At 50.6% G+C, this 25,194-nt stretch overlaps 1 protein-coding gene across 1 annotated transcript in view; it reads left to right on the forward strand.

Annotated features, from left to right (window-relative positions):
• SNTG2 (syntrophin gamma 2) overlaps positions 1-25,194 on the forward strand; it is a 115,399-nt gene that overhangs the window by 33,808 nt on the left and 56,397 nt on the right. The window contains exons 3-8 of the mRNA XM_061163246.1: positions 7,319-7,549; positions 7,773-7,910; positions 14,691-14,747; positions 14,830-14,887; positions 24,857-24,900; positions 25,013-25,054. Coding sequence (XP_061019229.1) covers positions 7,514-7,549; positions 7,773-7,910; positions 14,691-14,747; positions 14,830-14,887; positions 24,857-24,900; positions 25,013-25,054 — 375 coding nt within the window. The 5' untranslated portion in view covers positions 7,319-7,513. The remainder of the gene's footprint in view (positions 1-7,318; positions 7,550-7,772; positions 7,911-14,690; positions 14,748-14,829; positions 14,888-24,856; positions 24,901-25,012; positions 25,055-25,194) is intronic.

Here is a 25,194-nt window from a genome sequence, read left to right on the forward strand (position 1 = left end):
CCCTTCCTCCCACAGCTTGGCCCCAGCCCCACCAGCCCCAGCTTCTCCCTGCAGCTCCAGCATCCCAGGGCCCTGAGAAGTCCTGGGGCTCCATGTGGAGTTTCTCTCCACCGTTGCCAGCCTCAGGGTGGATCCACTCATCCCTCGAATCTGTTGATGACAGGGAAACCTTGCGTCCTCAAACACGAAGTCCCCTTCTTTGTGTTCCAAATTAAAATAATTTGGAGCTTTCCTTTGAAGTTGGCATCATACCTGATGGCGGGTATCAGTTCACAAGGAGTGACGGCAGCCGTCATTTCCCAGGAGGTGGGACTCGTGACAGCATAGGCGTCCCGCCCCGCGACTCTGCTGCTGCTGATGCCTCCGAGGTGGGCACGGATCGGCCTCGGAGGTGGGCGGGGCTCGGCCTTGGAGGTGGGCGGGGCTCGGCCTTGGAGGTGGGCGGGGCTCGGCCTCCGAAGTGGGCACGGCTCGGCCTCGAAGGTGGGCGGGGCTCGGCCTCGGAGGTGGGCGGGGCTCGGCCTCGGAGGTGGGCGGGGCTCGGCCTCGGAGGTGGGCGGGGCTCGGCCTCGGAGGTGGGCACGGCTCGGCCTCCGAGGTGGGCACGGCTCGCCCTCCAAAGTGTGCCTGTGGACAGAGCTCGGCTGCCCACCAACGCAGTGGTTTCTCAGTTTGCTCTGCGTTCATTTTTCTTTTTCTGTCAGCTTTCACTCAACGAGGTGGATGGATTTTCAGCTGGTGCCGATGTTCATTTGAAGTCAGAGGTTTACAGAAAGTGGGTGGGCGTGTGTTGTCAGGAGCACGGGAAGTGTGGTGAGCTGCCCACAGGGGCCCCACAAACCTGCCCTCTCCCCAGGCCCCGTCCCTCTGCCCGGGGTCATTTCTGTCACACGCAGCCGGTCCTTGGACGGAGAGCATTCAGCCAGAGTGCGTGTGATGGTTTCTCCCACGTAGTTTTGCTTTTTGTTCCTTGTTAGGAAAGACTTCCTAAAGCCAAGAATATATTTATTAAAATTTTCAATTCATCCTTAACACAGCTGGAATAAAGTAAGGGTCTGACTCACAGTTTCCTTTGGGGCTCACTGTTGTCCTGATGGTGTTTATTCTTGTTCCTCACCGTCAGCGACACCCGCCGGCACTGTCTCCTTGCTCAGAGGGACTCTTCCTGGGCTCTCCTGTGTTCTTGTGGTCAGTTTTTCAAACCCTGTTATCATTTCCCCCCACAATTTCCATTATTATAAATTGACAGTGTCATACTCCTTCAATTACAATAGGCAATGAATATCAACATACATTTTATGTACCGCTGTGAAGAGTAAGGCTGTCCATGAAATATTGAAAGAACATCCTTTGTAATACACTCCTTGGTTTCACAGATGCTAAATTATGAACAAAAATCCATGTTAGAACCAGTGGCAAACCTCCCACCACTTCTTTTCTAGCAGTGCTTCACTTCCTCTTGGCCTTGTTTTCCCTTTAATAGGGGTCTTTCTGTCAAGGTCTAGACTGATTCATATTCTGAGTGGAATACAGTGACTGCGTAGACCAATTTGGGGACAGTTTCCCATCCAAGGCATTTCTCTATTTAATTAGTATTTCTTTAGTATTTTTCAATGAAGGATTAAATTTTTTCCTTTTAAGTATTCATGCCGTTTTGCATATTCTTGAATAACTAGTGGTTTGGGGGGAGAAAGACATAGTCTCAGTTTTTTTCTCCTGGTTCTATTGTATAAATGCATGAGTCATACTGATAGATTCCACTTTTATCCATCCATATTTCTAGATGTTCATAATTTCTCAGATATCTGTACATTTCTTTGGTCTTATTTATGGACATTATCATCTGTGAATATTGTTAATGTAGTAAATTGTTTATGTCTTTAAGAGTATTTTTCCCTGTCTCATGGTGGGCAAAGGTAAACTGAGAAATTCTGAATCACAGCAGGGGGGTTGAGAATTCTATCATCTCACCTTCTAGAGTGACATTTAATGGAGAGGTTGTAACCAGCCGCTTTGTTATAGATTCACAAAATTAGTGAGCATCTCTCTCAGCCTCCAGGAGGAAGCTTTCCATATTCAACACAGAATCACTGATGCTCTGAGTCTCATTTAGAGGTTTCCCAGATGGTTGGGAAAGATACCTTTTAATAAAAGACTTTGTCATGAATGACTTGTCAGGTGTTTTTTGAGGCTTGTACATAATCCTACAGGAGTCTCTGTGCTCTGAGCTGTGGTGTGAGGGCTCCCAAGAGTCCCGTCCACCTGCCCCGTGTGGTCCAGTCCTGCTTCCATCCTGGGCTGGGCTGTGTGCCCACGGCGTTGGGCAGCAGTGAAGAAGCTCAGTTACAGGAGAGAAGCTCCTGACTTTGGAGCTCTTTGTAAGCTCTGTGCGTGAGTCTTTATCAAACATGTGCTACCCAAACCTCTCACTCTGTGGGCTCCATTCTTCTCTCCTAATAACCTCTTCTACTGAACAAAATCTCCCAATTCTAATGCAGAATACTTTATCAATTTCTAATTTATAGTTAGGGCTTTTTTGCAAGTTGTTGACCTTTACTCCAGGTAAACCTTACTCCAAGTTGTTGAAGATATTTTCATTTTCTTACAAATACTTCATTCTTTGCCTTCATTTAGAGCTTACATCCAGCAATGTTTGATTTTTTTGTACACTATGAAGCGGGGTTCACTTTTCTGTGTGTTGCAAAGACTGTTCTTCCCAGACCTCATGCAGGGCCCCGTTCACGGCCCGAGGGGCATGTATGCCGCATCCGTCTCTGGGTTCTCGGCTCTCTGCTCCTTAGCCCTGTTCTCCTTGAGCACACGCCCCATTTCAGCTGCTACAACCTTTGAATGGTTCTTGCTGTCAGTCTGTGTGCATGTGAAGCTGTGTTTCTCTTTTCCAAGATTAACTTGACTGCACTGGAGCCTTGTGTTTCTATCTAAAATTGAGAATCACTTTGTCAATTTCTAAAAACATGCTGAGGTTATGGTTTTCTGTTGTTTTGAATTTCAGATTAACCTGGGGAGCACTGACACCTTGGCCATGTAAGTTCATGTGTCTCACGAGCACGATCTGTTCTGCGACATTTAAGTCCCCTCGTACTTTCCTCCTGTGTTAGTTGCTGAGTCGTGTCCGATTCTTGCGACCCCGTGAACTGTAGCCCTCCAGGCCCCTCTGTTCGTGGGATTCAGGCAAGACACTGGAGTGGGTTGTCATTCCCTCCAGGGGGTCTTCCTGACCCAGGGATTGAACCAGGTCTCCTGCATTGCAGGCAGCTTCTTTACCGACTGAGCCACCAGGGAGGTCTCTTAATAACATTACTAAACATTTCAGTGTAGAGACCTTACATGCCTTTTATTAGATTTATTTCTAGATGTTGATGACTTTTTAATGCTGCTGCACGTTGCACCTTTTTACGACTTCCAGTTGTCACGCTTGTTGCTCATGTGCTGACATGTACTTTCAGAACATTGGCAGAGTAGTGCACGGAGCTGTCGCTTATCTGTTTTCCCACTTTAGGTTTGTCTCCGTGCTCAGGAGCAGCGGCAGTGGAAAAGCCTGGCTTGGTTTTTGCTTTCCCGCCTTTGGGCCTCGTCTGTCTGTAAAGGCATGTGTGTCCCCCAGGGCAGGAGCTGCCGGGCCCAGCTGTGAGGGGGAGCAGCCCGCAGGAGGAAGTTTTCCATAATCAGCACAGAGAATCACAGATGCTGAGTCTCGTTTAGAGGTTTCTCGGAAGGTCGGGGAAGGTACCTTTTATTAGAAAGCTTCGTTGTGAATGACGTTTGTCAGGTGTCTTTGAGGCTTGTTTGTGATCCTAGAAGAGTCTCCGTGCTCTGAGCTGTGGTGTGGGGGCTCCCAGGAGCCCCATCCACCGGCCCCGTGTGGTCCTGTCCCACGTCCATCCCGGGCTGGGCTGTGTGCCCACGGCGCTGGGCAGGAGTGACGATGCTCGGTTACAGGGAAAGCAGCTCCGTTTTGGGGCACGCTCTTCCTCTCTCGGGTCACCCTTTCGGGGGGATGCCTGCTGTGAGCGGCCAGTGGGAGGAGCCCGGGCCCAGCCCAGGGTCCTGGCAGTGCAGGAGCAGCTGGGGGCTGATCTGTCACCCGGAGCCCACTCCCACCCGACTGCCGCCCCACGACTGACCACGGCCGCAGGAGACCCACAGAGAAGCGCCAGGCAGGCCCCTCCAGATCCCAGGAGCCCTGAGGTTTGGGGCGTCTCACTAGGTCCTGGTGGGTGACTGTTACACGGAGTAAGTGACACTGACGTTCAGGTGAAAAGCTACATTCCCTTCCTTGTTCATTGCTCAAGATGTATTTTCATTTTTATATTTTTCTGCATCTGGTTTGGTAATATTTTCATGTTTGCATTTATGTTCAAGAAGGTGATAGATAAGTTAATTTACTTTGTCATAACCTCCTTGCTGGGTTTTTGTGTCCAACTTGGCTTGGGTTTATACAAGTTAAATGGTGTTCCTTTTTAGTTTTTCTCAAAGACTTTGTGAAGTTTTTTTTCTTGAAATATGTGGAATTCACTGATGAAGCTGGTATAACCCTAGAGTTTACTTTGTAAAAGAATTTTAATAGTGGATTCAGCTTTTAAAACAAATGTAATAATATTTGCATAAAAACAGTGATGAATAGGAGTAACCAGGTGGGTGTGGCTGTTCCAATAAAACTTTATTCACAGAAACAGGCCCTTGGCTACCCTGAGATTAGATTGATTTTCAACAGCTTTTTAAAAATAAAAATGCATTGACAGATGTAACTATTCTTTGAAACACCATTTCAAAGAGCTGTAACTTCATTATCCATTCAAAATACATTCTTATTTCCACTGTGATTTTTTTAAAAATTTTTATGGCTTCTTATTTATTGATTTATTTAAATTGGAGGCTAATTACTTTACAATATTGTGGTGGTTTTTGCCATACATTGACATGAATCAGCCACGGGTGTACATGTGTCCCGCATCCTGACCCCCCTCCCTCCTCCCTCCGCATCCCATCCCTCTGGGTTATCCGAGTGCACCGGCTTTGAGTGCCCTGTTTCATGTATCAAACTTGGACTGGCGATCTATTTCACATATGGTAATATGCATGTTTCAATGCTATTCTCTCAAATCATCCTACCCTCGCCTTCTCCCACAGAGTCCAAACTCTGTTCTTTATATCTCTGTCTCTTGGTGTCTCACATATAGGGTCATCATTACCATCTTTCTAAATTTCATATATATGCGTTAATATACTGTATTGATATTCTTCTTTCTGCCTTACTTTACTCTGTATAATAGGCTCCGATTTCATCCACCTCATAAGAACTGATTCAAATGCATTCTTTCTAAAAGCTGAGTAATATTTCATGTGTATATATACCACAGCTTTCTTATCCATTTGTCTGACAATAGACCTCTAAGTTACTTCCATGTCCTGGCTGTTATAAACAGTGCTGCGATGAACATTGGGGTACACGTGTCTCTTTCAGATCTGGTTTCCTCGGTGTGTATGCCCAGAAGTGGGATTGCTGGGTCATATGGCAGTTCTATTTCCAGTTTTTTAAGGAATCTCCACACTGTTCTCCATAGTGGCTGTACTAGTTTGCATTCCCACCAACAGTGTAAGAGGGTTCCCTTTTCTCCACACCATCTGCAGCATTTATTGCTTGTAGACTTTTGGATAGCAGCCATTTTGACCAGCGAGAGATGGTACCTCATTGTGGTTTTGATTTGCATTTCTCTGATAATGAGTGATGTTGAGCATCTTTTCTTGTGTTTGTTAGCCATCTGTACATCTTCTCTGGAGAAATGTCTGTTTACTTCTTTGGCCAATTCTTTGATTGCGTTGTTTATTTTTCTGGTATTCATAAGCTGCTTGTATATTTTTGAGATTAATTCTTTGTCAGTTGCTTCATTTGCTATTATCTTCTTCCATTCTGAAGGCTGTCTTTTCACCTTGCTTATAGTTTCCTTAGTTGTGCAAAAGTTTTTAAGTTTAAGTAGGTCCCATTTGTTTATTTTTGCTTTTATTTCCATTACTCAGGGAGGTGGGTCATAGAGGATCTTGCTGTGGTTTATGTCAGAGAGTGTGATTTTTACACCTCTGATCTGTGGTGGTTTAGACATTTGTTAATCAATGTTGAGAAGGAGGTTTGGTGTTCTCTCTTGCTGCTCACTTTCCACTGTGGAGAATGTGAGGACACGGTCCTTCTCACTGAATCACAATCAGTGATTCTGACCCTGTGAAAAAATTTCATATTAGAGTATTTTTTTAAAATTTTTATTTAGTCGCTAAGTCATGTCTGACTCATTTGTGACCCCATGAACTGTAGCCCACCAGGCTCCCCTGTCCATGGGATTCTCCAGGCGTGAATACCAGAGCGGGTTGCCATTTCCTTCTCCAGGGCACCTTCCTGACCCAGGGATGGAGCCCACGTCTCCTGGCCTGGCGGGCAGAGTCTTTCCCGCTGAGCCACCTGGGCAGCCCCAAGCTGGAGAATGGTTCACTCACAGTGTGTGTGTGTTTTAGGGAAAGAGCAAAGTGATTCAGTTTCCCTGTCTAGATAGCTCCAAGGTATTAGGTTATAGTTCCCCGAACAGTAGGTCTTCGTTGGTTATCTATTGTATATATAGTAATGTTAGTGATATATAGTGTTGTTTTGATCCTAGACATGTATTAAATATTCTGTTTTTATCTGCAGTGAAGATTTTTTAGCAGGAATCTCAATTCCACTAAGCCATTATAAGAAGAAAATCATACCATGTTACTGTTTCTTTGTTCTTAATATTCTGTTCCTTCATCGGGAAAAGCTTTGTGTTGACCACGGATCAGTGTCCACCAGCCCCGCCCTCGGGGTCCGTGTGGCCTGTTGTTTCTGCTCCAGCCTCACCCCCGCCGGCGCTCACTCCTGGGGCCTGGCCGGGACTCTGCGGGCCCTGGGACCGTCCTCTGGTCCCAGGTGGCAGACCAGACCCCGGCGGCCCCACCGAGCATCCTACCTGCCCTCTCCCCTCCCCCAGGTGCGGGGCCGTGTCCGAGGCGGTGCTGGCCAGAGTTCTGTGCGGGAACCGGGGGGACGGGGTGGCCGTTCCAGTGGCCTCCCATGATCCGTGCCACCCACTGACCAGGCCCCGCTCAGCCTGGGGCACATCCATGACTCCACGTGGAGGAGCCAACTTCTCTAGTTTATCCACCTTTATCTGCCTTTCTGACTCATCCATTCGTCACTTGCTAAAAACATGTATTATACAAATCCTGTAAAAACTGATCAGGAAGAAATATTTTAAAAATCCCATGATTTTGTTGAACTGTGGTGTTGCAGGAGATTCCCAAGAGTCCCTTGGGCTGCAAGGAGATCCAACCAGTCCATCCTCAAGGAAGTCAGTCCTGAATATTCATTGGAAGGACTGATGCTGAAGCTGGAACTCCAGTACTTTGGCCACCTGATGCAAAGAACTGACTCATTGGAAAATACCCTGATGGTGGGAAAGATTGAAGGAGAAGGGGACGACAGAGAATGAGATGTGTGGATGGCATCACCGACACAATGGACGTGGGTTTGGGTGGACTCCGGGCATTGGTGATGGGCAGGGAGGCTTGGTGTGCTGCAGTCCATGGGGTCGCAGAGGCGGACATGACTGAGCAACTGAACTGAACTGAATCAAACCCTTGTGAGATGCGCGGGTGTGTGGTGAGCACAGCTTGTTTCAGCCCGGGCGCGTTTGCCGGGGTCCCTGCTCTCTGTCCTCACACCTCCCACCTCTGCTCTGTTGCAGACTAAAACTGGGGTCGCCTCGGTGCACAGCGAAGGGTCTGGCCATGCCTATGACGTCCGCCTGAAGCTGACGAAAGAGGTACTGACAATTCAAAAACAGGATGTCATCTGTGCTAGTGGCAGCAGTCTCCATGCAAACGTAAGTGCCTCTGCATCTGCAGGCCCAGGGCTTGTCTAGACCCTGTCACGCCGACACGCGAGAGGGACTCCCCAGACAGAAGCTCCCGGGGGGTCCTGCAGGACATGGCCTGATGGTCCTCAGCCCTGTCCAGATGTCCAATTATTGCAAAGCAAAGTGTCTTTTCAAGTTTGTATTGTTTGCTCTCTCAATGGCTTTCTTAATTTTATTAATATATTTTCCTTGAGGAGCTTTATATTAAAAACATCCCCAGACAGCACACCATGAGACTGAGTATATTCTCATGGGAAACTAGAAAGCTGTGATGAGCAAGGTCATCTCCTTCCTGAAGGTGGAAGAACTCCCGGGTTTCTACCCGGAACCACAGGCAGCAAAATGTGCAGCAGGTGCTTTGCAGAGTCTACCTGTTCCTTGCCTCCGTGGATGCAAATAGAGTTTTCACATAAAGCTTTGTCCTTCTTGCCTTCAATTATAAGTGAAATGTTCTTAATGTTGGATGTATTAGAATATTGAATAAAAATTAGGGAACAATGGTTTTGCTAGTTTTATCTCTAAATTTATCTTTCGACTACTGCAAATGATGTATAAATATATAACACGTTATATTTGAAGTTTCCTATTTTCCTCCCAGTGGGCTTAAATGGCTAAGGATACACAGGTGCATTCTGTGTCTCTGTATATTTATAATCTATGTAGATATTACCAGCATGGGTCATTACTCATCCTCTGAATAGACCATCCCATTAGCTATAAAACTGATGAACAAGAAGCCAGGTGGAGGAAAGGGTGTTCCTTCTGCGAGATTCTGGAAGTACCCCAAGGCTCTGCCATCCCCAGGTGGGCTGGCTCTTCTGGGGGTGCTGGATGGAGACGCCTTCTCTGTGGGTCTCTGAGTCCTTGTAACTTTAACCGCATAGAGGACGTGGGCAGGACGCTTCCACCCGGCCTGTCCGCAGTCCTGTGGTCGGCATGCTGTCCTCAGCGTGGGTGCCCAGATGTCACCAACGGAGCCGCGACCTTGCCTCTGTGTCCTCACACGCATGTCTCCCCCTGGATGGCGTCCTCCTCCTTCTGTCCTGGAGCCCAAGGCCGCCCCCTGGTCCCGCCCCGGTTCTGGCCTCGGTCGAGGGTGTCCCCTGCACATCCAGGGTGGCGGAGCCTCACAATGAGGGCGGGAGACAGGATGCTCCCCCTGGACCCTCAGGCCCGGGTTCTGCATCCTGTCCTCTCGAGGACACCCCCCTCCCCGCCCCATGGATCCTGCAGAGCCACCTCCTCCAGCTCTTAGAAGAGTCCCTCAGAGCCAAGAGTGCCCCTGTCCAACAGGTGGGCAGCCTCGTGCTCACCCGCACAAGGCCCATCCCTTTGCTGATCACCTTCCACGTGCTCTCAGGACCGTGGGCAGTGGGTGCAGAGGGAGCAGGAGGGAGCAGCCAGGGTGGTTCTGTAGCCACTTAAAAGTGGCACCTTTCTTAACACTGAATTTGTAATCAATAGAAAGTTTCAGATAAGTTATAGTAAAAACAGGTAATATTTCTACACTATATTGTCCAGTTCAGTTCAGTCACTCAGTCGTGTCTCACTCTTTGCGACCCCATGAACCACAGCACGCCAGGCCTCCCTGTCCATCACCAACTCCCAGAGTCCACCCAAACCCATGTCCATCCAGTCAGTGATGCCATCCAACCATCTCATCCTCTGTCGTCCCCTTCTCCTCCCACCTTCAGTCTTTCCCAGCATCAGGGTCTTTTCCAGTGAGTTAGTTCTTTGCATCACGTGGCTAAAGTATTAGAGTTTCAGCTTCAACATCAGCCTTTCCAGTGAATATTCAGGACCAATTTCCTTTAGGATGGACTGGTTGGATCTCCTTGCAGGCCAAGGGACTCTCAAGAGTCTTCTCCAACACCACAGTTCAAAAGCATCAATTCTTCGGCATTCAGCATTCTTTATGCTCCAACTCTCACATCCATACATGACCACTGGAAAAACCATAGCTTTGACTAGAGGACCTTTGTTGGCAAAGTAATGTCTCTGCTTTTTAATATGCTGTCTAGGTTGGTCATAGCTTTTCTGTTTCCATTGTTTCCCCATCTATTTGCCATGAAGTGATGGGACCAGATGCCATGATCTTCATTGTTTGAATGTTGAGTTTCAAGCCAGCTTTTTCACTCTCCTCTTTCACTTTCATCAAGAGGCTCTTTAGTTCCTCTTCACTTTCTGCCATAAGGGTGGTGTCATCTGTGTATCTGAGGTTATTGATATTTCTCCCTGCAATCTTGATTCCAGCTTGTGCTTCATCCAGCCCAGCATTTCCCATGACGTACTCTGCATATAAGTTAAGTACCAGGGTGACAACCTACAGCCTTGTTGTACTCCTTTCCCAATTTGGAACCAATCCGTTGTTCCATGTCTGGTTCTAACTGTGTGTCTTGACCTTCATACAGATTCCTGTGTATTATCCAGGGAAAATAAATTATACTTTTTAGAATTCAGTGTCAGAGTCTCTGCCCAAGGGACTCTGTCAGAGTCTTCTTGATGGAAATTATTGGCTCCTTCATAAGAATGACGGGTGTGTGTTCGTAAATTTATGTTTACAGTTTCAAGTGATTTATTGGTGCCCGAAGCTTGATGTTGAGACTGCCTGCTTTATCTAAGAGATTCCTGAGGGTTTGTTCTCAGTCTTCTGGCTCCATCCTTACTGATCTCTGCTGCTTCCAGAGAAAGCCTTATTTGTAGGAAAGGAGTGAAATATTCTTGAATAGATGTGTGTATCTGGGCTGGGTAATTGTGCAGGAGACTCAGAGGACGTTTTCAGACCAAGAACATGTTCAGCTCCTGAGGTCAGAATGCCTTCTCTACACCAGCCTCAGAATCCCACTGGGTTCAATCCCGTTGGTTGGAGAAACAGTTGAAACTCATGTTCTTCAGTTGATTATAAAAATAAAACTAACCTTGACCTGAGAATTTATCATGTGTTTGAAGAATGAAAAAGACTACTTCCAACAACAGTCACAGCTATTTCTGCAGATCATAGCACCTCTGAGGGTGTCAGAACATGTGATTCTCTTATGTTCATATCACTGAGTGTTTCAGTGTTAACCTCCAACAGGAAACCTGAAGGAGAGCATTTATTTTCCATCATTTAAAATTCTCTGAGTTGTGGGGGAGGGAGATGTAATCATTATTCCCCAGCTGATCAGCAGAAGAAATGAGTGTGAAATTCACATCTCACTGAACCTTGAGTCCCTGTGTGGGTCCCAGGAGATGAAAAATGCATCATTGGATTCAATTAAACACACATTTACTGCACCTATACCATCCATGACTGCTGCTGAAGCTCCAATACTTTGGTCACTTGGGGGGAAGAACCAACTCATAGGAAGAGACCCTGATGCTGGCGAAGACTGAAGGCTGGAGGAGAAGGGGGCGACAGAGGATGAGATGGTTGGATGGCATCACCGACTCAATGGACATGAGCTTGAGTAAACTCCGGGAGTTGGTGATGGACAGGGAGGCCTGGCGTGCTGCAGTCCCCGGGGCTGTAAAGAGTCAGACATGACTGAGCAACTGAACAGCCACACCCATGTAATGTCAAGCAGAGGTCAGCTTGTCGCTGGGGCCCCAAGGCCTGTTAGAACCTAAGAGCAGACACCCCACTCATGCGAGGCTGGCTCACACTGGTGCTTTGATTTCAAGGTCAGCTTCTTAACAGAAATGACACTGCTGACTGATCCTTACATTTCGAGCTCTATTGTCAGTGGGAGGCTCACGCTTGTTTCACAACCAACAGGCTCTGCGCCCATGCACTTGCTCACAAGCTGAGACTGGAGGGAATCTGGTTCTCTTGGACCCTGACCCAGTTTGCCCTCAGCTGTATACCTTGGGTTGCACTTAGACTCTTCATTGTCTTTTTGAGAAGACAGGATTAAGGGGTAGACTTGTGTTAGTGTTCATGAAACTGCGGAAAATATAAGCACTGTATCAGTTCTGGGTGGATTTTCTTATCAGGAAAGAGGGAGAGAACACTGAGTTTACCCTTTTATAAAACCCATAGATTCTCAAATCTGCTGATTCAACATCAGTCTAGAATTGGCGACTTCATATTTCATTTGTATTCCGTCTCTTCCGATCAACACGGCACTCTGAATACTTCAGATCTCTGGGTTTTCTAATTATCTCCTAAAGAAAGAATGTGCTTTGCCATATGAAGAAGCTGGCTTGTTATGTTTCAGACTTTCTGTTTAGATTGCTTCATTTTTATGATTGTGTCTGTACATTTGACATATTTTATTTTTCTAAATTGTAAGGTTACATTTGTGGCTTGAATGAATGTAGTTATGGAATAAAAAGTAGTGACAGGAAGAAAGAATTTAAAAGATCTCTGTGTTGTATTTGGCACTTTCAGTCATAGCACATTTATGGCTGAGATGTATTTTAGAGAATTCCATACCCTCAGGTTGGGAAATTAAGAAGCAGCAGAAGATGCTGGTCTGAGCTCACAGGGTTAATTACAGGGTTGAGGCAACACGTAGCTGCTCCTCTGCTGCCTGAGGGTCTAGGTGCTGCCTGTAACTTCTCAAGGTCGCCCAGAGCAGCGAGAGGAGAGAAGGGCCAGCGGCAGTAGACCAGCGATGCTGGCGACAGTTCACAGTGTGAGCCCAGCCAGGGACCAGCCACTGGACTAGTGTTTGTGAGCTGGGCAACGCGGGGAAAGCGGACCTTAGGAGGAGGCCTGGGGCTGAGCCAGAGGAAAGGACAGACCGTAGTCCCCCCACCCGGAGGGAGGAAGCCCCAAGTCATACATGGAGAGTGTGAACTTGAAGACAGTGCCCCCCGCAGAAAGAGTTCTTGCCTGGCCGGCACTGGCTTCTGAAGGAAGAGGGACAAAACTAGGCAAAGACCCCGGGGACACTAATCCTGCACCCCTCACTTGGGTCTCACGCTATGGTTTACCCTTCCTGTGTGGCATGAAAATCCTCCCGCTGAAAATGCAAGTGTAGGTGGTGTCAGGTTCAGGGGGCCCTGGTGCACGCAGATGGAAGGTGCAGCCCTTCTGCAGGAATACACACTCTTTCCACCGGGGCCTGAGAGGATTCCCAGTCCAGCTTTGCAGGGACTGTGGAGATAAATCCAGGGGAGAAGGCCACCGTGAGCAGAAGTGCAGAGATGGGTCTGCAGAGACGTCGAGCTGTGAGAGTCAAGTGCATCACGTGAAAGGCGTGTGTTCATTGTGTGACCTCGGCAACTGACTCACGTGGAATTCTCCCTGGTCCTGGCCCTCAGCACTGTGGATTCGCTTATTAAATGTGTGTGGACTCAATCCAGAGTCTACTCCTCTTCAACAAGGATGGTCCGGCTTTGAAAACATGAAAACCCTGAAATAGTGAATGTGTGTGCGTGCTCAGTGGTGTCTGACTCTTTTGCAACCCCATGGGCTGAGCCCACCAGCCTCCTCTGTCCACAGGATTCTCCAGGCAAGAATCCTGCAGTGGGTTGCCATTTCCTCCTCCAGGGGATCTTCCTAACTCAGGGGTTGAACCCGCGTCTCCTGCGTTGCAGGCAGGTTCTTTCCCACTGAGCCACTGGGAAGCCCACAAAGAGTGAACAGACGGGCCAGATTCATTGTAAAAGTCTGCACTGTGATTTAGTTTAAGGATAAAATCAATAGTGGTTCATGTGTGTGTGTGAGTGTGCACACAAGCCACTTGGTAAGGAAATAAGACACAAAAATTTGTCTTTCAGTGAAGCTTGAAATAACTAGAATCATAATAGCAAAGTCTTTTGCATAGTCGACTAAACATTTTATAATTTTTTCCTTTAATTATGTAATTTTTTCAACATATGAAAAGTCGAAAAGTAGCAAGCAGAACCCCATGTAATTATCCTCCATATTGGCCATATGCCAGCATATTTGCTGTGAATCTGTCCAATTTTTACAGAAATTATCAAAGCAATGCACATCCTTTTTATTATTCCCATTGTTACTTTTGGAGGTGAACATGCTTCCTACACCTCTTCATCAATCCCAGGCCAACCCTGTTCACTGACAAATCGTTTAGACCAAACGAACACACCTTACATGTTTGAACACGTGAGAGGTGGCGTGACCAACTCATCAGCCACGGGGCAGGGTTAGTCTTGGCTTCAAGTTGTCAGCACTGGCAACTTTAAACTGGGTCAGGACATGAAATGATTGATCGTTCACAAGTTAGCATCGACTGTGTAACGATTGATCTAAAAACGGTGAACTGTGCAGAGCAGCACGGCGCGCAGGCAGCCTCTTTGGGGGTCAGTGGAGATGAGACTTTAGAAACAGGGAGTTGAGCATGTGCTCTGGAGCCTCCCCATCTGCTGCCTGGGAACGGGGCCTCCATCCCTCGGAGCCAGAACGGGGTGAGATGACCAACTTTGCAGGACCTCGGGGTAGATCTTAAACCAGCACAGTGCGGCTGTTTCTTACCAGGCTGTCTGTTTGCCTGTAGCACTGCAGAGTGCAGGTTTGAAATGGTGCCGTCGCTGTAGTGACTAGGCAGCTCCCCTTTGGAAATATAAACAGCTGCTGAAGTTTTTTTAAAAATTTTTTTTATTTTTAAATTGAAGGATAATTGCTTTACAGAATTGTGTTGGTTTCTGCCAAACATCAGCATGAATCATCCATAGGTATACATATGTCCCTGATATGCCTGAAATTTTAATAAAGACGTTATGTATACATTTTGCATTTGCTCTCTGATTGTCCATTTTAACCTAAGCCGGGTTTGTTTTCTAAATTTTTTAAAGCACAGAACTGTTACGCTTCGCAGACAGCCCATGGGCGGCCTGGGCCTGAGCATAAAGGTATGAATGCGTTCCTTCCCCCGACACTTTCCCGTGACGGCCCCCACTCTGTCGTCACTGAGCCCCTCTGCCTGTCTTCCAGGGCGGCGTGGAACACGGCGTCCCTGTGGTCATATCGAAGATATTCAGGGACCTCGCAGGTACCAGCAGCTGCATGACCGTGTGTGCATGGCCGCAGTCCAGAGTATGGTGCACTGTTTTCAATGGGAAGACAGCTGCCGTGTGTGTTGCCTGGCCATCCGCCTGCCGTCTTGTCTCACAGCTGTCTGTGCCCTCATCCCCGATCCCGCCAGCCCTTAAGAGAGATACTGACCCACAGTGTGGCGTCATGTTGACCCCAGGAGACACGGACATGGCAGTGGTTTGCACTTTGGTTTCTCAGGAAAGACAAACCTCTTGGGGGGGGGGGGGGGCGGCGCGCGGTGCAGTGGATGGAGGGTCAGCGTGACGAGGTTCCGGTATAAAATTGCGTCACAGTCAAGGGGCCAGGCAGGGAGGCCGCTGGCCGTGGTGCTGAAACGGTGATGATGGCTTTGGCAAGAGCTGCCTCTCCCGGGAGGTCAGAGTGTGTAGGGCTGAGCGTGAGGGCGAATGAGTACTGGGCAGGTGGCTTTCCATCAAAGTGCATATTTTTCTGATAAACTCTCTTTGGTGGCACTTTCGAATCCAGCTCTTACAGGCTCTTCCGCTGCCCGGGGCCGCCCATCTGCCCTGTTCCATCAGGTCCTTCCTGCAGGTCCAGGAGATGATCCCTCCTGACCCGGGCAGACGGACACCTGGCGCTGAATGTGAAGCCTGTGTTGTCGAGGGAAGCCTGAGTGTTGAAGGGGATGAGTCTGGTCGAGGGCCAGGGTGTTGACAGGTCCTGGGTGAGATGCCTGGACTCCTGGGCTGGGGGAACAAGCCCTGCTTTCCCTCAGGATGCTCAGACCTGGTCCACATCCTGCAGGGGACCAGCCAGCATAGCCTGCTGACCTCGGGCATCATGCCTGGTCCTTCTATGCTGCTGTTCTTGGCAACACAAAAGGATTCCAGTCTTATCAGGAAATATGGCTTTAATTATAACCACGAGGACACAAGTCTCTGAGCCAAATGGCCATTCTTTTTCGAGGTTTTCAAAGCACTTCAAAGAAGCACATACTTCTGTTGGACTGATGTCCTTCTGTTGTACAAAGCAAGTGCTGCGCTGTGTGATTAAAGAGCCTGATGGGCTCAGTGGTCCCTGTGTTTAGAGCGAGGGTCTGCAGGGAGAATGAATCAAGTTGTTGCTGAAGTCGGAGTGTATAATCATTTCCGTGTGACCATAACCATCTGGCTGGCTGATTAATGATTGAGAGAAGGATTGCTCAAATCTGCTTGTGAACATTCTTAGTTCTTTTTCGCAAGTAAATTTTTAAATTTGTGGGTATGAATATGTTTCAGAAAAGGATGAGAACAGGGGAATGAAAAGTTGTTGAAACTTTTCAAGAGCAGTGAAAGACACTGGGATTCTTGGCTTCTGGAGGAGAGGAATTCAATCCGGGGCCACAGACGAGCCTTGACCGCTCAGAGCCTTTGTGTAACAAAGTTTTATTAAGGTAGAAGAGAGAGAAAGCTTCTGACATAGACATCAGAAGGGGGCAGAAAGAGTGCCCCCCTGCTAGTCTTTAGCTGGATGTTATATAGCTACCAGAAGGCTGCTAATTAGAAAAAGGAGATGTCTCAAAACTCAGAGCCCTCACAACTTGAAGAAACAGAGTCTAGGGTTCTGTTCATTAACATAGCTTACGACAAACATTTTTATAAGAAAAACGCTCTGGTTAGCTCAAGGTTTGAGAAAAGTTCAGTTCAGGTGGAGCCAGGTGTCATCATGGCAGCACAGAATTTTAAGAGAAACCTCCTTTTAATTTTGTATAGAGAAGGGGAAAAAAAATCTAACACTTGTAATTTGTTCCTCCTGCCGCTTAAGAGAGAGATAAACATGTCTGCCACATGCGGCCTATTTCTTCCGTTTGGAGACCCCTGGCCTTCCTGCCTGTTACCCTCTCAGGAATAAGATTAAAATCAGAAAAAGATTGCTCAGCTCAGGAAGAGCATCTCCCTTCTCTACGGAGGTGTGAACAGGCGGAGGCGGCCTGCTGGGTGACAGGACAGCATCACCTCCCCGTGTCTGCGGCCCCCCGGGTCCGGTCCCCTAGGCAGGGCCCACTTGTGCAGACACGACTCTCCCGGAAAGGAGGCTCCGCGCTCCAGCTCCGGGAAGCGTCGCGAGCATCTCAGACCCAGCGAGTTCCCAGCCAGGCCCTCACTGCCTGCCGCACCTCCAGGCCCCGCGCCCCGCCTCCCGCGCGCCCGGGCCTCCTCTCTGTCCCACCTCCTGCCGGCCAGGCTGGGGGGCAGCCCCGCCCACCCCAGGGGCCCCTTCAGCTGCAGTGACCGTCCCGCCCACGCCCTCCTCTTTCAGGTGGGTGCCCCACACCCTGCACCCCGAATCGACTGCTCGGTGAGCTGAGTCTTGGGCCCGGGGTGGTCTCACCAAGCTCACGTGGTTAGGCTTTGGCTCAGGACACGCGCGTCTCGCAGGCAGGGGGACCCGAGGCCGAGCTGCCGCCTGTGCTGCTGTCAGGAAGGGCCTTGGTGTGCAGGAGCCCCGGGTCTGGGAAGCTGTCCTCACGCGTGAGGCGGGTGCACCGGACGCTGATAACCAGCACCGCAACCAGCAGCCCTCCAAGTCAGGGTTCCTCCTGGGGGGAGACCCTCAGGGGCGGGGCGGGGGGGGGGTGAGACCCTCAGGGGCGGGGCGGGGGGGGGTGAGACCCTCAGGGGCGGGGCGGGGGGGGGGTGAGACCCTCAGGGGCGGGGCCGGGGTGGGGTGGGGGGAGACCCTCAGGGGCGGGGCCGGGATGGGGGTGAGACCCTCAGGGGCGGGGCGGGGCGGGGGGGGGGGGTTGAGACCCTCAGGGGCGGGGCGGGGGGGGGGGTGAGACCCTCAGGGGCGGGGCGGGGCGGGGGTGGAGACCCTCAGGGGCGGGGCGTGGGGGGGTGAGACCCTCAGGGGCGGGGCGGGGGGGGGGGGTGAGACCCTCAGGGGCGGGGCGGGGCGGGGGGTGAGACCCTCAGGGGCGGGGCGGGGGGGGGGTGAGACCCTCAGGGGCGGGGCGGGGGGGGGGGTGGAGACCCTCAGGGGCGGGGCGGGGCGGGGGTGGAGACCCTCAGGGGCGGGGCGTGGGGGGGTGAGACCCTCAGGGGCGGGGCGGGGGGGGGGTGAGACCCTCAGGGGCGGGGCGGGGCGGGGGTGGAGACCCTCAGGGGCGGGGCGTGGGGGGGTGAGACCCTCAGGGGCGGGGCGGGGGGGGGTGAGACCCTCAGGGGCGGGGCGGGGGGGGGGTGAGACCCTCAGGGGCGGGGCGGGGGGGGGGGTGAGACCCTCAGGGGCGGGGCGGCGGGGGGTGAGACCCTCAGGGGCGGGGCGGGGTGGGGGGTGAGACCCTCAGGGGCGGGGCGGGGGGGGGTGAGACCCTCAGGGGTGGAGCCGGGGGGGTGGAGACCCTCAGGGGCGGGGCTGGGGCGGTGAGACCCTCGGGGGGGGGGGGGCGGGGGTGGAACCCTCCCACAGGGGCGGGGCTGGTGGGGGATGAGACCCTCGGGGTAGGGCCAGAGGATGAGACCCTCAAGGGCGGGGCCGGGGGGGGGCGGTGAGACCCTCAGGGGTGGAGCCGGGGTGGGGGAGGGGTTCTGGGAGTCAGACCCTCAGGGCCGGGGCCGGGGACCCTCCTGCAGAGCTGCCCTGGCTTGGTCCCCTCCCCGAGGAGGTAGGTTCGCGGTCACCCCAGAGGGAACCTGGAGCTGGAAGGCTTCTCTCCCACTCTCACGTGGGGACCAGAGGGGTCCGCAGTCCGACATCTACCTGGCGTTGCATTTAGGGATTGGGCGGCTGGAAACTGTTCTGTTCAGTGCGGTTCAGTCGCTCAGTCGTGTCCGACTCTTTGCGACCCCACGGACTGCAGCATGCCAGGCCTCCCTGTCCATCACCAACTCCTGGAGTTTACTCAAGCTCCCGTCCATCGAGTCGGTGATGCCATCCAACCATCTCATCCTCTGTTGTCCCCTTCTCTCGCCTTCAGTCTTTCAGTCTTTTCAAATGAGTCAGTTCTTTGCATCAGGTGACCAAAGTACTGGAGTTTCAGAGGTCAGAGCAGAATATAAAACCGTTTATTCAGTTATTCATCTGCAGACAGACCCACTTGCCCTCGATGAGCACCTTGTATGGATCAGACGCTTCTGGGCATTCCAAGCAGACACTGCCCGAGTACACTTGTGTCCAGTGGGGAAAACTGGCCGTCAGTGACCAGATCATATACACGTTCAGACAGTGACCACTGCCGTGAAGACAATTAGACGACGCTGGGGCGTGCCGAGCAGCAGACAGAACATCTCTGCTGTTACAGGGTGGTCAGGGGAAATCTCTCTGTGGGTGACACTTAAGCAAATATTTGAATCAAATAGAATGAGGGATGAGCAGGCCCTGCCAGGTGGCATCCCAGACTCAGAAAGGATGCAAGATGAAGGGTCAATGGGCCTGTTTGCTTAGAAACAGGGAAGGCCAGTGGGGGAGGGCAGCTGGGGAGGAGAGGTGGTGTGGGAGGCTGGGGCAGGGCCTGGGCTCTCATCCTGGAGAGGGACTTGGGTCTTGTTTATGAGCAAGGGAGTGAGGGGTCCAAGAGGGGTCATTTGGGACTGTCCAAAGCAGGGTCAAAAGGTCTGTTTTACATTAAAAAAAAAAACCCGCTCGGGTTGCTGTCCAGAGAATGTTCCAGAACCCAGGCCACATTGAGTGCCAGCCTTGCAGCTGGTGGGAAGGGCACAGGGAGGTCATGTGCCCCACTGACCTTCACTGTCCTTGCTGTGGGGTCAGGGTGGGGCCATCACAGGGTCCCCTCAATGAGGACGGGGGCTTCCCATGTTGGCCGGACGTCGGCCCTGGGCACGCAGTTGTCACGAGGCGCTCACTTTGTCACCACCCTTTGCCTTCTGGAGCCACAGCCTCAAGATCTGTGGAACGGAGCCCGGGGGCACCCCGGGGCCTCCTGGGGTGTGGGGTCCCTGAGGCCTGTGAGCTGTTTTTCTGCAGCGCCCTGACCTGTGTTCCGGGTCTCACTGCCATGAAATGCTGCTGTCGGACGAGACTGGCCATGCGCTTGCCACACCAGTGAGATTTCGTTAATTAATTGTTCTGGCCGACTCAGTGTGAAGCCTTCTCTTCCGCTTGGTCCTTGCCTCCCCTCTGGTTCTGTCTCCTCCATCCACACGGCAGCTCCTGCTCTGTGTTCTTTCTGAGGCTGCGTGCCCCCCGTCCCCTGAGGAGTCCACATACATACATGCTCCAGGCTTCAGGAAGCCGGCGACCTCTTCAGGGAACGCCCTTGTTCACAGCCCATCCCGATGGTGCCTGTGGTTAACCTTTCTCTTAAAGTGAAGAGAATGTTTGTTTCTAAAAGTGTATCATTGACCTTCCAGGGCTTCCCTGGTGACTCAGACGGTAAAGCGTCTGCCTGCAATGCAGGAGACCCGGGTTCACTCCCTGGGTGGGGAAGATCCCCTGAAGGAAATGGCAGCCCATTCCAGTACTCTCACCTGGAAAATCCCGTGGATGGAGGAGCCTGGTGGGCTATAGCCCATGAGGTCGCAGAGAGTCAGACACGACTGAGCGACTTCACTTTATTGACCTCCCAGCCCTTTGGTCTGCAGCTGCTCTGATGGTGGTTCAGCCCCCTTTGTGGGCCCCTTGGGAGGGGAGCACATCGCCTTGGTGACGACCCCCGAGGGCCTGGGTGGGTCCCTGCTCAGCACCCAGGACAGAGCCAGTGCTCCCTGGACTGAGCGCCTCACGGGTGGGACGGGAGAAGCCCCAGGAGCAGGCGCTGGATAGCAGCCTGCAGGTCGCCAGGCAGAGCCGCATGGAGCCTGGAAGGATGCTGGCAGGGGGTCAGGTGGGCGGTGCAGAGCCTGTTGGGGAGCTGCTGTGACGCCAGGACCCGAAGCTTCTGCCCAGCCGCCCACCACCCTCCCCACCCTGTCCCCGGGGGCTTCTCCCCACGGGAGTCAGCTGTCAAGGAGCCCAGAGTGCTGGTCTTCCAGGCCTGCTGCCAAGTCCACCCCCCGCCCCCGACGGCAGCCATCTGCTGCAAAAAGACAGTCACAGACGGGGCAGGGGCTTCCTCGTCCCCCCCACCCCCCACAGGCAGCCACCTCAGCGCTCCTGCCTGCAGCCCCAGAGGCTGGACTGGGTGCACGTCCTGCAGACTGTTTACTTAAAACTCTCCGCTTCGTGGATCCGAGCGGGCGTCCCTCCCGAGTCTGCTGGCTGCAGGGCTCCATGCATCCTGTGTGTCCTCTGAGGGCGGAACCTCAGCACAACTCTTCAGACTCTGTCATCTTTGTTTCCAAAGTTGGTGGCGTTTTCTCCCGTTCTGAGCCAGGAGTGTGTGATAGGAGGCTGGACGAGGGCTTCCCCGCCGCGCCCCCCCCCCCCCCCAGCTTCCCGTCTCTCGGCTCCTCTGGGTCAGGGTCTCCTGACTTCTGATCATCTTGCATCACCATGTACTCAGGCTGCTGGTGACCTCCGCCCCAAAGGGCAGGCTTCCTGGATGAGTTACCGTAACCCTAACTTACCGGAGGAAAAGCTCGTCTGGATCGCCTTAGATGCATGTGCTGGCACTCTTATCTGCTCACAGTGTGTAATCTTCAGGTGGTCTAAAATGGCTAAATAGTCAGCTTAGGTCATTCTTCACCAAGAGCAAGAGGTAACTGACACATGAGACCCGGTGGTAAACTCCAGAACAGGATGCTGTGGTTCATTAACAGCAGACCCTGCCAATGCTGAGGTGTGACCACACGGCGGAAGGATGCTCTGGGCACTCAGGTCTGTGAAGGGCAGTTTCTTCTTCTCCAACTCTGGGTCATTGGACCATGGCTGGAGTAACCAGCGCTGGCAATTCTGGGCATTATAGTGAGGACCAAAGAGCTTTTACAACAAAGGAGCTAACAGATCACATAAGTTTTTGCAGTAAGTGTGGAGGTATGCATAACATTTTCTGATAGCTCACCCCTCTGATCTGAAGTGACGCTTGTGTGGCAGAAGGCCGCCTCCTCCTAGGGGACACCGGGTGTCTGCTTGTCTGGGGAACCAGGATTGTTCCGGTTATTTCAGGCCGGCCTGCGTCCGCACATGGCATCCATGCAAACGTGGGGGGTGAGTCAGTGCTCCCCAGACTCTTGCTTTCTGATCTGAGTGCCCCGCACCGTTTTTCAGGATAAAGCCCGCCACCACGCTGTGTGGAGGCTGAACGTGTGTCGGGAAGCAGGGCTCCTCGGGAGTTGAGGGCGGGCAGGGGCTCAGCCTAGGTCAGGTCAACCTGGGTCCTGTAAGCGCAGCACCCGTGACCCCTGCTGGGCGAGGGCCGTGCCCACGCTGACTGGTCCTGGGCTCAAAGGACTCGGCGCTTGTGAAGGACGATGAAGCGGGTCTGAGACACCAGAAACTCTGGGCTTCCCCCATTATTAACCCAGATTCTCGGTGCAGTTAATACCAGGACTTTAGGAGGTATTATCATTTTCTAATATTCCCCAGAAGTTCACGTGAATGAATATTTAACATGTCTGAATCTTACTAGTTAGCTTGCAGAAAAAAACAAATTATTTCTGTTATAGCACAATTGTATTGCAAAGAATGATTAAATTTGCATAACCTCACATAACACTAGTGATAGCAATTAATTTGACTTGAAAAGGCAAGTATAACAGAATACAGAATATCTCCTTGTAGCTAGTTTTCGTGTTTGAATATTTATGTGGATTAAAATATATTATGCTCTTTTTCCATTTTACATCCTGACGTAATGACAAGGTTACCACAGAAATAAGCTGGAGCCACTTTCAACTGAAATCCACTAACCTGTCTTAATCTGACCAAAAAGTTTATTTTATTTAGGAACATTAATTAAAATTTTAAATTAAAATCAAACTTCCATGATACTGTTTTATCATCCATTTTACCACTTTCCCTGGTGGCTCAGTCAGTAAAGAATCCGCCTGCAATGCAGAATATGTGGGTTTGATCCCTAGGTCGGGAAGATCCCCTGGAGAAGGAAATGGCAACCCACTCCAGTATTCTTGCCTGGAAAATCCCATGGACAGAAGAGCCTGGTGGTCTACAGTCCATAGGGTCCCAAGAGTCAGACTAAACCACCACCACCAATTTGTTTTTTAGGACTAAAAGTGTCCATCAAAGGGACAACACTTCAAAGATTTAATTGGAAAGTTTTTTAAATTGGCTTTTTTAAATGATGGAGAGAGAGAGACAGAGAGATAGAGAGACAGAGGTCTCCATCAGTAGGTCTCACCTAATGGGCAATGGAGATTTTCTGGGCAGTCTCTATAAATAGTAACTTAAGTAGTTTTCTACAATAACCATTGCGTTTAGTGGTATAAAGATTGTATTTTATTTTCAACAAAATTTAATAAAGTTAATGACTAGAACTAATATTAACAATTGACATTAAATATTTTTCTGGAATTTAAAGAATGCCACTGTTAAAAGAATAGCCTGTTAGTTGGTTTTCAATATTTAACCAAAGACATAAAATAAATCTAGATGAAGGCAAAAGACACCTGTGAAAATGTGCTCTGTGTGGGTCTCAGGCCATCACTCACCTGTGCTGTGGCTGCTCCAGTCCCGCTGTTTCTGACTGTGGTTGCAAGACACCTTCGGCAGTATCCGTGGGGGAACTTTGAAAACACAGAGGTTCTCTATTGACAGGACCTGGAAATCATGCAGCAGACCTGGTCACATGGCGAGACCAAGGTCGCTGGCAGAGAGAGAGGGGCCTGGGTCCTGTTTTCCCTGAGGTGGGAGGGGGCTTGTTTTCCAGGGATCCCTCTTTGTTGGTGAATTTAAACACAAGAGCGGGAATTTAAAGCCCAGGAAGAGCAAAAACAAGTGGCCCAAATGATCAGTTACTGAAATCAACCCAGATCTCTCAAACATCAGACCCGGCGAGGGGCGGGGGTGGGGGGTTCCAGCTCTGTCTCCTGCGTGGATGAAAGCATGTTGCCACGAGTTGGGCCCCTCAGAGAGGGTCCCTGGGCGAGCAGAGCCGAAGTCAGGCACTTGCATTAAAGAAAAGACAGCTGTCGGGGTTTACGCTGCAAAATGCTTTACATTTGGTGCGAATTTGTTCAGTCATGTTAAAAGGAGGTTTCTTTCTTCCCCTATGATAACAGAAAAATTAAGTGGAAATATGCTGTAGAGCTTATACTCAAACTGTACAGTGTAAAGATTTTCTTTCCTTTTGCCTTTAATATTCTGGGCACATTCCCTTTAATTAAAACAGTCTGTGTAAATGTGTTCCCAAGAAAGAGGGGGAAATCCTAAGGGACTTCTAGAATTCCTATTTTATTGTCTGTGTTGACTTAATGGAAAATGGGGGTCAGACTTTCCACATGTGTAAGGCAATCCTTCATTTGTGCTTCTCATTAAACAAGGCTCTGCGCTTAAGTAACTCTCTTAATGTGCTTGAAACCAGCTGGATGTGAGGCTGCACTGGAGGGGCTGGTGCTGTGCTCCTGCATTCCCCCACCCGTGGACACACGTGCACATGCACACAGACACACGTGCTCACGTTCTTACATCACACACCCACACATGCGTGTGTGTGCATGGACATGCACATGTGTACACAGACACAGATACACACGTTCACCCACACAGACTCCCACATGCTCACACATCCACATGCATGCACGCATAGTCACACATGCGCACACACTCATACTCAATGTGCATACCTGTGTCCACATGCAGACTCCCCCCCACATGCACATCCACATGCGTGCACACACACTTACACACATGCACGTGCAGCTACCCACACTGACACATGTACCCATATGCACACATGCAGCATTCACCCACACAGGCTCCCACATCCATGTGCATGCACACACGTGTGCACACACCCACACACCTGCACACACTGTACCAGTTGCTGCAGACTCTCTGCTTCAGCCACCACAAGCAGCACGATGTCTCTGAATCTGTTAACACTGTTGCCCCTTTTACGACCCTGCAGCCGACCAGACAGGGATGTTGTTCGTAGGGGACGCCCTGCTCCAGGTCAGTATCTTGAACTTCAGTCCTTAGCTCTGTTGCATGTTAGTTCCTGTTAGTTCTGAACTGAGACTCATCAATTATTATCCTTAAAATTCTTAATTTGTCATCTTTTCAGGTTAACGGCATTAATGTAGAAAGTGCGACCCACAAAGAAGTGGTAAGTGTGTGAGTTTTTTACGGATATTGTTCTTTTAATTAGATATTCTCTTATTCTGATTATTTTGTTTCTGTATGTGCATTTCTTGCATGTGTTCATAGGGGCCTCTCAGATGCCATGAAAGGTAGATTTGGTGGCTC

Source organism: Dama dama, chromosome 16, assembly GCF_033118175.1.
Source record: "Dama dama isolate Ldn47 chromosome 16, ASM3311817v1, whole genome shotgun sequence".
Lineage (NCBI taxonomy): Eukaryota > Metazoa > Chordata > Mammalia > Artiodactyla > Cervidae > Dama > Dama dama.